The 13303-nt window shown below is 41.1% G+C and overlaps 1 protein-coding gene across 1 annotated transcript in view; it reads right to left on the reverse strand.

Annotated features, from left to right (window-relative positions):
- Positions 1-13303, reverse strand: part of tmx3b (thioredoxin related transmembrane protein 3b) — a 39841-nt gene that overhangs the window by 1688 nt on the left and 24850 nt on the right. The window contains exons 13-15 of the mRNA XM_074622506.1: positions 11713-11769; positions 7707-7836; positions 6001-6069 (exon numbers count right to left, since the gene is read on the reverse strand). Coding sequence (XP_074478607.1) covers positions 6001-6069; positions 7707-7836; positions 11713-11769 — 256 coding nt within the window. The remainder of the gene's footprint in view (positions 1-6000; positions 6070-7706; positions 7837-11712; positions 11770-13303) is intronic.

Below are 13303 nucleotides of genomic sequence, written 5' to 3' on the forward strand. Positions count from 1 at the left end.
GGAACGGGTAGAGGGAAATAATGGAGTAAATGAGGATAACAAGAAAGGACAGAAGATAAAACGATATTGGAATTATCTTTCACAATCAAGTATTTTCATAGCATCCATTTAGGAAGAGGTTAAATTAAGTTAAATTGATACTTTTGGTTTGTTTTCTATTTAGTCTGGTTCGGTTTCACAGTGCACAAATTAAAGCAGACCAAATAAAAAAAATACTTTGCTGAGGGGCATGTACGAAGGAGTAAATTCATCTTTTTCGTGTCGAGAGCTGCCACTTCTATGCAGCGAATCACAGACTTTGATATATTGCTGTAGAAGTGTTTTCACGTTGACTCAGTACTCCTCTACTCTGCGCACAAATTCCTTCTCCAGTTTATCTTGAATGACTTTATAAACGTCTCTATATGTGGACTTTATTTAGCATAATCTGTATGTTCTCTTCAGCCCAGATTTCAAGAAAATATCGGACTTCTGCAGAAGTCCAGGTCAGTCCTCTCCTACTCATGTTAACCTGTCGTTTAAATGCTCATACAGGCAGCCCATAACCCGGCGTAAAGTACGATTACTGTGTTCACATCTGCCCAAACGAACCGCAAAATCAGTTTAAGTGTACGATGTATTTAGAATATGTTCATTGCCTTACCTTGCCGTAAGACAGCCCTTTCTGATGAGGAACTGAATCCGGTATCTATGCTCTCTTCAAAGCAACCAGACTCCATAGACAAAAACAGTAATTTTACCTCGCAGAACACGAGTGTTGCTGATTTACTGCTGCTTCTACTGGTTGGTTTGTTTGTGTTATTGTGTGACTTTGGTGTTTTAAAGGGTTAGTTCAGATTCACTATAGTCACAGAATAACACAAACAAAGTAAACGATTGAGGCAGCGGTAGACCAGCAACTCCTATGTTCTGCGAGGTAAAATTACTATTTTGTCAAAAGAGTTTGGTGGCTTTGAAGAGAGCATTGACAACGGCTTCAGTTCCCCGTCGGAAAGGGCTGTCTGACGTCAAGATAAAACTGTGAAAATATTCTAAATATAGGGTACACTTAAGCTGATATTGATTTTTTTTTATTTTTGGTTAGCCTTTCTTTTAAGTGGCTAAAATGTGTTTTGCTGCTGCCCCCGTCCACAGCAGTACATTGCTTTGCTCCTGTGCTGGTACTTCTGTCTGGTTCTCCAAACTGGGTGCCGACCATCATTTACTGTAGGTAATACACTAACTACGGATGATACAACCCCCACTTCAAAAAAATCCTAACTATCCCTTTAAAAGGGCAAAAAGGATGCATAAAATTCTGTTAAAATGATCTACATGCTCATTTTGGCCCCGGGGCCCCCAGATGGGTAAATCGGGTCCTGACCTTATTTCTTTAAATTCACACATAAAATCACAAACAGACTAATGTTTTATCTCTTTCTTTCATTTCTCTCACTGCTTCTTCAATATCTTACAGCACAAATGAGGAGTGAGTATCTGGCTGTTTAATAAAAGTGTAACATCTCTCTCAACAGCCAGAGTTTACTGGAGTAAAAAGCCCCCCATTAGCTATTAGGTAGAGGGAATTCACAATCCTATTTAGAGATCCAAAAATATTTGTGTGAAAAATTGCAGACAGGCTTTTATGTTTTTAGCGGAGATACTACATTTTTTATTCATTCATTTATTCATTCATTTGCATTACGCCATTAAGCTTCGCGAGTGTGTTTAGAAGGCAGGTCACAAATCATTTGCAGAAACCCGGGCAGGCTTTAATATATTTTAGTATTAATTAAATTTCTGTCATGTAATTTCCGGATGTCTGTATTATGTTATACTGTTTGTGTTTTTGCCTCGTAATGTGCTGTCTTGTTTGCTTTTGTTTTGTTTCACAATGATGACCGCGTTGGAGAGTTTTACCCTTTTATCTGTAACACTTTGGGTTTCTTGTACTTTCAGTTTGAACTGAAGTAAATAAATAAATCTCACACTTCAAACACAAGCTGAGGTCCACCTTTATACACACGTCTCTCTGAAGATATTTTCTCTTCTTTTTCCGTCTTCCTCGCTTATAACTATCTCACCTCCCATGAATACACACTCACACACAAACACATACTGTAGCTACATGTGCGCAAAGGTTGCATGCACACACACACACACTGTAATGTTTTTAAAGGAGACCTATTATGCTTTTGTGCTTTTCCCCTGTCCTTTAGTGTGTTATATCGTTTTTGTGCATGAAAAAGGTCTGCAGAGTTATAAAGCCCAAAGTCCAGGCCAAAGGGAGAAACATTGCTCCTGAACTGCCAGAAACGACTTGCTTGAAGTCCCGCCTTTTCTTCCGTAACGTGGTGATGTCACTAAGTAACACATTTGCATAAGTATAGTGTAAGGCAATGCCCTCAAACAATGCTAGTTAAGGTGGAGATGGAGCAGCGTCCGATTCTATCATGATACTTAGGTGCCGATTACTTAGGACCCTCCACCGCTTTCTACTTTCTCGTTTCCGCTCGCTGCGGTTTGTTTTGGTTGATGGATAACTTCCTTCTACCTCTGCATAGATTCAAATGAAGCAAATATATTGATTCTGGCATTAAAAAGTCAATTTCAAATCATGAAAAAGAAAATCGTGATACATAGGTGAATCGATTTTTCCCCCCGACGCCTACTAAACATGTTCTACCAGAAACCCAAAATAAAGGTATGCACCTGAAAATAAGCATAATAGGTCCTCTTTAAGAGTGAATTACTACAGTTTCTCTTGTAATGCTTCAGTAAGATAAACTATTCTAGACTTTTCTCTTCATTTACAACCTGTAGATTCATTAAAATTTGGTTACAGGCTCCTAACAGTCGGCAACATTTTGGTAAATGGAAGTGTCGGTGCATTAATCCCTAAAGATCACTTAGAGTAAAACACAGTAAATGCTTCACATCCATGCCCTGAACCTGCATATAAAACTGAACATTTCTGTCACACGTACCACTCCACTCCGGCGAAACACGATCCCTGCGGGCACAACAATGCCCGAGTCACAGAAGGACAACTTCTTCTTTAAATGATCTCAGTGACAAATGAGTCATTTGGCCTTAATATAGCAGGATACATCAAGAGACAATGTACCTAGGAGGGAGTATTCGCTCACAACTTCTGTCAGCCGCTGAGCTGAGAAGGAGAGAGATATTCATGCCCCCTCCAGTCATTGCCACAGGAAGAGGGATGGTAATTGCCGGTGCCGTGTGACGCTAGATGAGGTAGAGATGGGTATGCTACGCTAACACAGCTGGCTGTGAGTCATTGGGCCTAATGTGGCTGCTTCCTCATGCTCCTGTCAGATGTGCATTTAGATAGACTCTCCGGGGTGCAAGGTGACGGCTGCTGTCTATCTGCTTTGTATCATGTCATGTCACTGTAAGCAGGACCAGCCACGATGATGCATGCAGCTCGCTAAATTAGGTGCGCAAGAAGAAGTTTCCTTCCTTTTACAGGTGTAAGACGAGCCGTTCACATGTGGATTCTTATGTCCACACTTTCCACGCTTCTTATTCATTGTCTATGTAAGCAGCCGTGCAATGCATTCTGGTAGCGTGGAAGCGCGATTCTAGAGACGGGGCGTCACATTGACCGCTCCTCATTTGCATAAAGTTGAGGTCTAGGCTACTTTATGCAAATCAGAGGAGTCCAGTGTGACTCGTCTCCTCTGGAAACTCCCTAGAAACATTTAAAATAAGCGTTGTAGATCCAAAAATAAAGACAGATTCAGCAACTGTATGGTCACATCACCTTTGGTGTTTTTTCTGGTCTCCGAGAGTTGAAAAATGATATTCCGTATCATAGCAACCAGATGCAACCAAATCGTCTCAGCTAAAAAAAGAAAAGCTGCGCCTCATTGCCCTTCTGTGTTCTGCATTTAACAATAAACAAGTATTTAATTAGTTTGTCATCTTTGCCATTTAAAATGCAACAATATACCTAATAAGAGCCTAACAATAACATGCATTCATAAAGTATTAAAATCAGGATAAATTAAGTAATTTGCAGAAGAAAAAAAAAGCCTGTTGAGCCAATCATTATCATCGCAGGGGATATTCCTTCACCATGACAGCCCTAACTGTTGCTAATGAGAAACAAATAAAACCCTGCACACTTTGCTCTTAGACAGCACAAAGAAATAATTGTTTTTGTATTAAAACCTTTTTTCCGACAGCTATTATTCTTCCACCGATTTAAACTGCCAAACAAGACCTGACAGCAACAAAGTTAAACCTTCAATATGAATATTTCTTGGTACCTCAACTTCCAGAAGTCACTTTCGCTTCTATTTGAACATGTTTCCTATATAAAATCTATAATTTTCCTTTAGGAGTTCTCTACATCCCTGTAATGACATTGTTGAAGGACAGTGTTAAGCTTACCTGTGGCTACAGTACAGCTGGAGCATTACAACCCAGCTGTATTTACATTCCTATCACACCCGCGGTAAAAAATAAACACCAGTTCCCCCTAAAAGAACCAACTACTTAGGGTCAGGAGGCTGAACTTGCTTCTCCTCCCACTTTCACTCCATCTACTCCCTCATCACTCCACCACCTCCTCCTGCTGCTCCGCTGCCTGTTTCTCCTTCACCGTACTGTGTTTACTGCCTGCATTGCATATTCTCCGTCATACTCCCCTCGTCTTGTTCTCCGAGTGTTGTTTTTCTCCCACAGGGAAAGAGCAGCAGCACTCCGGCATGTGTTTTACAGTGTTACTGAACTTGACGCCTTATGCAGTACACTGTATTTACACTAAATTGGAAAACCCAGTCAAGGTGAGGCATGGCGTGAAGCATATCAACAAGTACAAGGTGTTCAGTGGTATTATAATAATGAATGGTTTAACCGTAGAGGTAAAGACAGACCAAGAATCGGACAGAGGTATAGAAGTCGGGTAGCAGGACACTATAGTAATCAAAATAATATAAATAATAATATTATAAAATAACCTTTAAGCTGCACTTATCAATATTTTATAGATAAACAATGGACAAATGATTATGTGTAATGTGAAAGGGGGTCAGTCATACACACAAACCCACGGAGAGCATGCAGTTTCTCTTAAGGTCTACGGAGCATTTTAGCGTCTTTCAGCTCATTGTTTTAGATTACGCGTCGCAATTTTACTGTTTTGGGTCACTATCAACACTCTCATCAACACTATTTCCAAGCTAAACCCACTGTACGCTACCTTTCCAGCACCAAACGGCAGACAGACAAACTAGCGGGTGAACAAAGCGATGCATTTACTGTAGCAGCTAAATAACCAGATATTTCCCTCATTAGCTGCTGGTGGAGACCAAAACAGAGCTAAAGGGAGTGTGAATATTGAACTTCAGGTGGCCAGAAACGCAACTCCATATTGATGCTAATGTTGTTGAGTCTGCTGGATGTGTACATAAGCAACATGTTTGTCATATAAACTTTATTAGTAATTGAATAACTGAATTTTGGTCTAATATTTTTCAGCTAACGTTAACGGAGGTTTCATTATGATGCGCTCTATTCGGTAAAAACTAGTATTGGCCGACGGTAAATTATAATGTTATCATGATGTGTTTAAATGTAATGGAGTAACATTTAGTCTTTTGGCAAGAAACGGTAATAAAGGAGCGTATGTTGAAGTACATGGGATTTATCGTTTTGTTTTCGTTTTTTACCGTGGTATGGAATTGCTATCAAGAATCGTGGAATTTCACTGGTATTGGTATCGACAACGAAATTTCTGGTATTGTGACATCCTTAGTTATGAGGGTGATGTGCTGCAGACTGACATGTTTTCAACTAGTTTGCAATTATTTATTGCTAAATGGTTTAAATTGAACTTCATTGCACTTATAGTGGTAACTAATTTAATTAAATAAATAAAAATATGATATTATTATGATACATTTGAGCATTTTGAACTTCAATAATACTATGCTTGGGAAGTATTTTCCGACTGCTCATGAAGCAGCCTAGAATGAACTCTCACCAACTTACCATAATGGTGGATCTGGCATCAAAGGCCACACGTTTGATCCTCTGGATGAAGCCATCACCTCCTTGTGCCTGCAGAGAGACAGATCATTTGATATAGTTTATATCCCAAAAACTTCTCAAACTACTCACTCACGCAGTACGCACACAGAGTTTTCTAAGTCTCCGTTATCCCGTCATCTGGTCAGTACATCCCAGACACTTAAAATATTGTTTAATTAGCCGCTCCTCTGCACAAAACGATCGGATGTGCCCAACTCCAGTTTGTTCACTGTCCAGCAGTTCTACCCCGTCTGAGCTCATCTGTTAGCAACAGCACCTGGGCAGCCAATGGGTGATCTGTCCCGACGCTAATTCATCACGATGGCCAATTAGTGAGCTCTGACTGAGCAGGACTTCTGTGAACGAGCTGAAGGTGGACATGGGGTGATTTCTGTGGAAGCAGCTGTTGCACAGACTTATGCCGATGCTGTGTGAGGACTGCATAAGTAGTTTGAGAACATATTTATAGCGTGTTGTTGGAGTTGTTCTTTCTTAATTGGAAAGGATGGAGGACTGAGAAACTGAAGCCAGCCGATGTACCACCGGAGCAGTGAGTGGAGAGATACTTCAAATTTGTTTTAGCAATTCCCTAAAAACCTGCTGGAGAGATGCCTGCCAACTCTGTCCTCATCTGGCTGGTTCAGGCTTCATGCGAGGTTAAACACACCGTCTGTGTACCTTAAAGGGATAGTCAGGGTGTTTTTAAAGTGGGGTTGTATGAGGTATTTATCCATAGTCAGTGTGTTACCTACAGTAGATGACGGTTTGCACGCCTCTAGCTTGGAGAAGCAGACAGGAGTTACCACACGGAACCAAAGCAATGTACTGCTGTGGACGGGGCCGGCAGCAAAATGTATTTTAGCCACCTAAAATCAGCCCCCGTCCACAGCAGTACATTGCTTTGCTTCCGTGTGGTAAACTCCTGTCTGCTTCTCCAAACTGGGGGCATGCCGACCGTCATCTACTGTAGATAAATACCTCATAAAAACCCCAATTCAAAACACCACAACTATCCATTTAATGTTCGAGCTTCTTATGAATTCAATTCAATGCATTTAACACACATTATTCTGTGTATTTCTACATGAAGCAGTGACTCATGGCAGACGTCACCAGCATGACGTGAAGACACTGAAGCTGTCCAGGCTTTGGCTGCTACTGGACAGCAGAAACATGGAGGTTTCTGTTGCTGTTTATTTGGCGGGAGGTGGTTTGTTTTGCCAAAGCAAAAAATAGCTCAGACCTTTTCTTGGAAAAAAAAGGACAGGACCTCTGGCTGTTTGGCTTATGGTCTCATACATCTGGTGACTGTAGTGTAGTGCAGAGGAAAGAGATGACTTTTCTTTTCCAGATTAGTGTGTACACTACAATACAGAGTCATGTAGTAATCTCAGTGTTTGACTCAGAGAAGAATTATTGCAGATAAACCATTCAGGAGAGACAGCAATATGAAATCTAAACATGGAAAAGGAGATTGCAAAAATACCTCATCTGCTGAAAATATTTTGCAGGGAGGACTTAAAATGCAAGGCAACATGGTTGATTAATGAAGACTACTGGTGTGATTACAATGGTACAACACAGGGGGACGGGGGGGAGGGCGACACTGAGCTGAATGCATAAACAGAAATCAGGAAAGGAAGGAGGGAAGAGGAGAAGACTTGGACCTGTGCAGAACCGTTCAAAACACCGTTGATGAATTGGACCAGCTGCTCCATGGTCTCAATCGGCTCGCCGGGCAGGAAGTACTGCTCGTTGGATGTGTTGAGGATGATAACGGAGGGCACCGTCACCTCGCTGAGGAAAAACAGGAAACAGCTTTTAATCTTCTTAACCTCGGCACCTTGGACTGCCATCATCAGAGTGCATCATTAGATGGGAACAAATTGGGGTTTCTTTAAGAACAAATTGCAACACGGAGGAAACAATAGTGAGATAAACAAACCCTTTGTACTCGGAGCAACCTAACTTTTCCCATGGGTGTTATTTCAGAGGGTTTTTATTTTTTTTGTCTGAGGAAGAAGGCGATGCAGCCTGGCCTATTTCAGAGTGGCATTTCTTCTATTTTTTATGCATACAGTGTGCAACTCAGGGGCTTTATGGGTCTGTGCCGGTCACAGTTAAAGAGACCTTTACAAATTACAGCTGACAAGTGAATCGCAGGGAGTCCAGAGGAGAGCATCCACTCTGCATCCACCCTGAGACTTATACAAAACATATACAAAGAAGCCTCGTTTCACAGAGACAGAAACGCCGCACGCTCTCCAGCACTTATTTCAGCAAATCAGGAATTACACAACTCAGTGAGATAACGAACAAGGTCAAATAAAAAAAGCAATCCCTCTTTCACACGTCTCACACAACACCAAATCCTGGCTTAGACAAGGTACCCTTAGTGCTTAGACACACACATATGCACACACACAGTCCATCACGGCGCTGCCACCGCAGTGTACCTCAACCCGGCAACAAATTGCACGCACACGTATCCATCACTGTCCCACCCAGCTGGGATCAGGAGTGCAAACACACACACACACGCCTGTGCGGTAGAGTCATCAACGCCTCACTACTCTGTCCAGCTGAGATCTGCACACACACGCACTGAGTGTGTAGTCCATCTGACATCCAGCCTACTCCAACAGATGGCACCCATTTAAAATAAATATGGATTAGCCTATTCACCTCTGTGAGTGGAGACTACCGGGGGTTTGCCGCCCATAATGAAGGGTCACACACTGTACTCTATAGAATTAGAGCTGGCAGGAAACACACATTTAAGACATTTCCCTCTACGCCGCCAAAAACGGCTGCCATACTATATAATTTAGGGCTAATTATTTTTTATTATAGTGGAATTTTAACCCTGTTTATTTGGATTATAAAAGGAACAGTTTGACATTTTAGTAATTAAACTTGCTTTTCTTATCTGTTCTTCAAGTATGGCGCTAAAATTTCCTTCACATCTTTCACATTCAACAGAATGATAGAAGGAAACCCTCCTGATCTGTCATCCCTCAGCCTGTCTGTCTCATTGGTCGTGAATCACGCAGTCAGGCGTATCATAGCAATGCTGTCACTCATGATATGCATGACAGCAGCGCAAGATTTAAAAAATGGCAACCTACGAGTGTAGTACGTTGGCAAAAAGAAGAGATATGAGAAATACAGAAGGGAACGGAATAAAAAATTAATATATGTTAGCCTGTTAACAATCCGACGGCCCCCCGGTCGCTATTCTGTCTTTCAGAGGATGCAGCGGGCTCAGTTTTAAAGAGTGAAGATATTATATGAAACTACAAAACCTAATGAATCCATTGGCACCAACCATGTCATACTAGCTTGTTGAGAAGGAGGTTAAATAACGCTTCAAATTTGCGCTAAATTTTGGCGAGGAAAAACTGGCATGGCCATTTTCAAAGGGGTCCGTTGACTTCTGACCTCAAGATATGTGAATGAAAATGGGTTCTATGGGTACCCACGAGTCTCCCCTTTACAGACATGCCCACTTTATGATAATCACATGCAGTTTTGGGGTAAAACCATGCAGTATAAATGGTTAAATTTAGCAACAAATCTGTGTAACAAATGGGATCAACCCCAATATTGCTGTAACAACTTATGAGACATAAGAGAGCATGGGAACGTCAATCTAAAACTTATATATGGTGTAAGACCCCTCGTATCGGACAAAATGAGCATCATGAAATAGTCAAATATTTGCTATAGTATTGAGGAGCATGTTATAGTCGGTGCTCCTCAGTCCCCCCACAGCTAGCCTGCTTAAAAATACACCTCTAAACCTCACTAAATGATTTGTTGTATCTACTTTATCTACAAAAGAAGACGACAATTTGTGGTTTTAGGGAAAGTTACATGGGAAATAATGTCCTAGTGAACATGCTATGTTACACTGCTGTAAGCGTGGCTTTAGCTCTATATGTGTGTTATTGATCTAACGCCCAGCAAAAATACTAAATGTTGGAACTATTCTATAAAAAGATAAATGAATAAATTAAAACTTAATAGAAATCCAGGTGAAAACTGGATTTAAAAAATACAATTTGCATGTTTGTTTTTTTTACTTACATAAAACTCTGGCTCATTATCATCAGTTCATTAGTCTTCCCCAAATTTTCTTTTTTACTTTCTGTTACCGGAGGCATTTCTGGAGCTTTAATTATTTGCAAGAGGACTTAATTAAACAAACTGTGCTAATGATTATCACAGTGTGTCCAGGAAACATACATTTCATACACAAAAAAAACCTGGATGACGATTAATCTGCCCCTTTTCGATAAAAACATTTATTTGTGTGAGAGCTGAGACGCACGTTGTCACCGAGTACCATCACGATACATTTATTAGAGGTTCCACAAATGCATTCTTTAGCATACAAATCAAAAGGCTGGTTTGTGTGGTAATAATCTTCCACCTTCTATGATTACAAATCTTCCCTTCACACAGACTTTCCAGTCACCTCACATCTCCGTTAAGTTTTTCACAGCACACAATGCATCCCATATACGGGGTTAGCGATAATCTTATGTTTAAACAGAGACAGAGACAGCCTCGGGCTCAGAGTGGTGCTCACGTGTGTGTGTGTCTGTGTTATCATGAGCGTGTCTATCTGCCTCTGGTGAATGCAGGGGCAGCCATACGCCAGACAGACCGCTGCCAGAACACAGTAATCGCTGTGATGACAGAAAGAGGGATAAAAAGCCATCAGATTTATTTCCATGCTTTTCCTAAGGGAGAGAATTAGTGGACAGTGACAGGCCAGGATTTCATTCCTCAAAGGAGGGCAATTAATCCCGCGCTACGGCAGCCAAATTCAGCCCCGTAAAACCCGGCGAATACATATTGTATCCACTCATACAAAATTAGGAAGGCTAATCACCTCTTTTATCCTTAAATATACACACTGCCTGTCTAATTTCAGCCGTGCACCGTTGTTTCAATGTCGTCGTATGTCCAATACAACTTTTCTACTGTATTCACTTAATTACACAGGATTTAGGAGGGCCATGTCTGCTATAATCTCCCTCATGCAAACAATAATATCCTCAAATTAAAAGAACATCCTGCAGTGGTCCATTACGCTCAGAGATTCTCACATAAACACACACACAACATTAGACAAAGACAGTCGTAATTAGACGGTGTGATACAAAACAGGCACGCCAACTGCTACAGCCTGTAACACTAGCAGGGTTCTGTCTAATTAAAAGTGTGGGATGTCAGTTGCGGGGCCTCTCCGAGCACGACGCACCAACAGTCGGGCCTCGGCGCAAAAAAGCTACTGCAGCAGGGCTCTCTGCATCATTAGCGCTGCTCTTTGACAAGCTATTAAAACACTTGACCGCTGTAGAATTAATCCATGCATAGCCTTATCCTCATATATTCCTCTTACTTTACAAGCAGATTTGCAGGATCTGGTGTGGTTTTTTTTCGTATGCACGTGTGCGTCATGGTGGGGGGGGGTTAAAAAAAGGAATGACAGTCTGTCTGTGTAATTGACTTCTCCACAAGCGAGCATCCTTAATGGCAGAGGCTGACATTACAAGCGAGTCCAGATCTGGATAAGGAGCTGACAGAAGGTAATATGAGGTAGATAGAATAAGAGGAGCGTGACATGAGAAGAGAGAGGTGTGCTGGATTGGAGACACTCACCCCATGATGAGGCTGTTAATGTAGTCGTTCCCATCCATGTGGCCAAACTGGAAGTCCCTGGAGATGCAAGACAAATCAATGGCATGAGAAAACAACACACAACAGAGCAAAATGAGCACGATTTCATGTCTCAGTGGACTGCTTAAAAAACTTAAAAAACAACTTAAAAAACTTAAAAAACAACTTTCCTGCACAAAAATGAAATGAAATACGTAAAATAATATCCCCAAAGCTACATCCCGTGCTGTCTCCTGTTTCTCCTCATCTCTTCCCACCACAGAAAAAAAAGACTCAGGTGATTTATCTAAACGATAAGGCAGGAGGAGGAATTCAATTTGTATCTCATTGTGCTGCACTGTGTCTGAGCAGAGTGTATTGTGGGTAGACTAGGGAAAAGGGGGGAGGTGGGGGTAGGTGCACGAGTCCAGGAAAGCCAGTGACTTCCACTGAATGACTGATTATGTGGGCCTCTACATATATATTATATTCATGTTGAATCATAGCTACATCTTGCATGCTCGTCCCCTGGGTGCTACACAATACTGCCTGCGCTTATATCAATGACATGATTATGAAGAGACTGAACTACATAATAAATCCACTGGATGCAATATAAAATCAGTCTGTGTTAGTGATAATATTGCTGACAATAGTGGGACAAACTGGGAATAAAGCTCATCAAAAAGTCAGTTTGTAACTTGTGCTGTGAAAGCTGCAGCAGTGTGGATCAGACTTCGCTGGAAAAGACTCCTTTCTTTCTTTATTATCAATACTTTGTCTGTAATTTAAATATTTACAGGTTTTGTTTCCCCCGTGCGTGTCCGTCCTCCCACTCCCACTGACACTTCTTGGCCAGGCCGCTGAGCAGGCCGGCCGAGAGGGGTGAGTAACTAACTGAGAAACTTGCATGTGTGAGCGGAGGCATGGAGCAAGTTATTTCTGGTAAACACTTGCAGATTTGTCCGTAAGTGTTTTGCCTGTTTACTCAAACGTTCCCTTTGGAAATATGCAAGTGCCTGTTGTTCATTTAACTCAGGACATTTTTTATAACGTTATCGGTCACGTCATGTGGTTCTCATGAAGAGAGGAGTGTTTTCTGAAGAAAGGTTCCCACAGAATTAGTGTTTCAGGGAAAGTGTGTGTGTGTGAGTGTGAGTGGGGGTTGAACGACATTAAAGAATGTTTTACAGGAAAATCATGTCATCCTTCTCACCGGGAGCTCTCAGATAAACTATAAAACACAAGATGTCTTTGTGGACAGGGATTAATTATTGAACAACAAAGGATCATATAAAAAAAGAGTGTTTTTGAACTATAATACTATGGTGGGTATGGAGAGAGAAATCACCCACATATACACTCTGGAGAGGATTTAAACCACAGATCACAACATGCAATATTAAAAGCAACCCTCTGTAATATTTTTATGTGATTTAAGCATCTTTCAAAATATTCAAATGGCAAAAGCTTTTTGTTAAACTAGAGTTACCGCCTCATCGGTTCTATCCATATCTTTTCAAAATGTCATCATTTCATAATTTTATTCTATTCGACATTTGTGTGAAATTGTCATAACTAGCATATGAATTCT

The sequence above is a fragment of the Sebastes fasciatus genome, chromosome 21 (genome assembly GCF_043250625.1).
Source record: "Sebastes fasciatus isolate fSebFas1 chromosome 21, fSebFas1.pri, whole genome shotgun sequence".
In the NCBI taxonomy this organism is placed as follows: Eukaryota; Metazoa; Chordata; class Actinopteri; order Perciformes; family Sebastidae; genus Sebastes; species Sebastes fasciatus.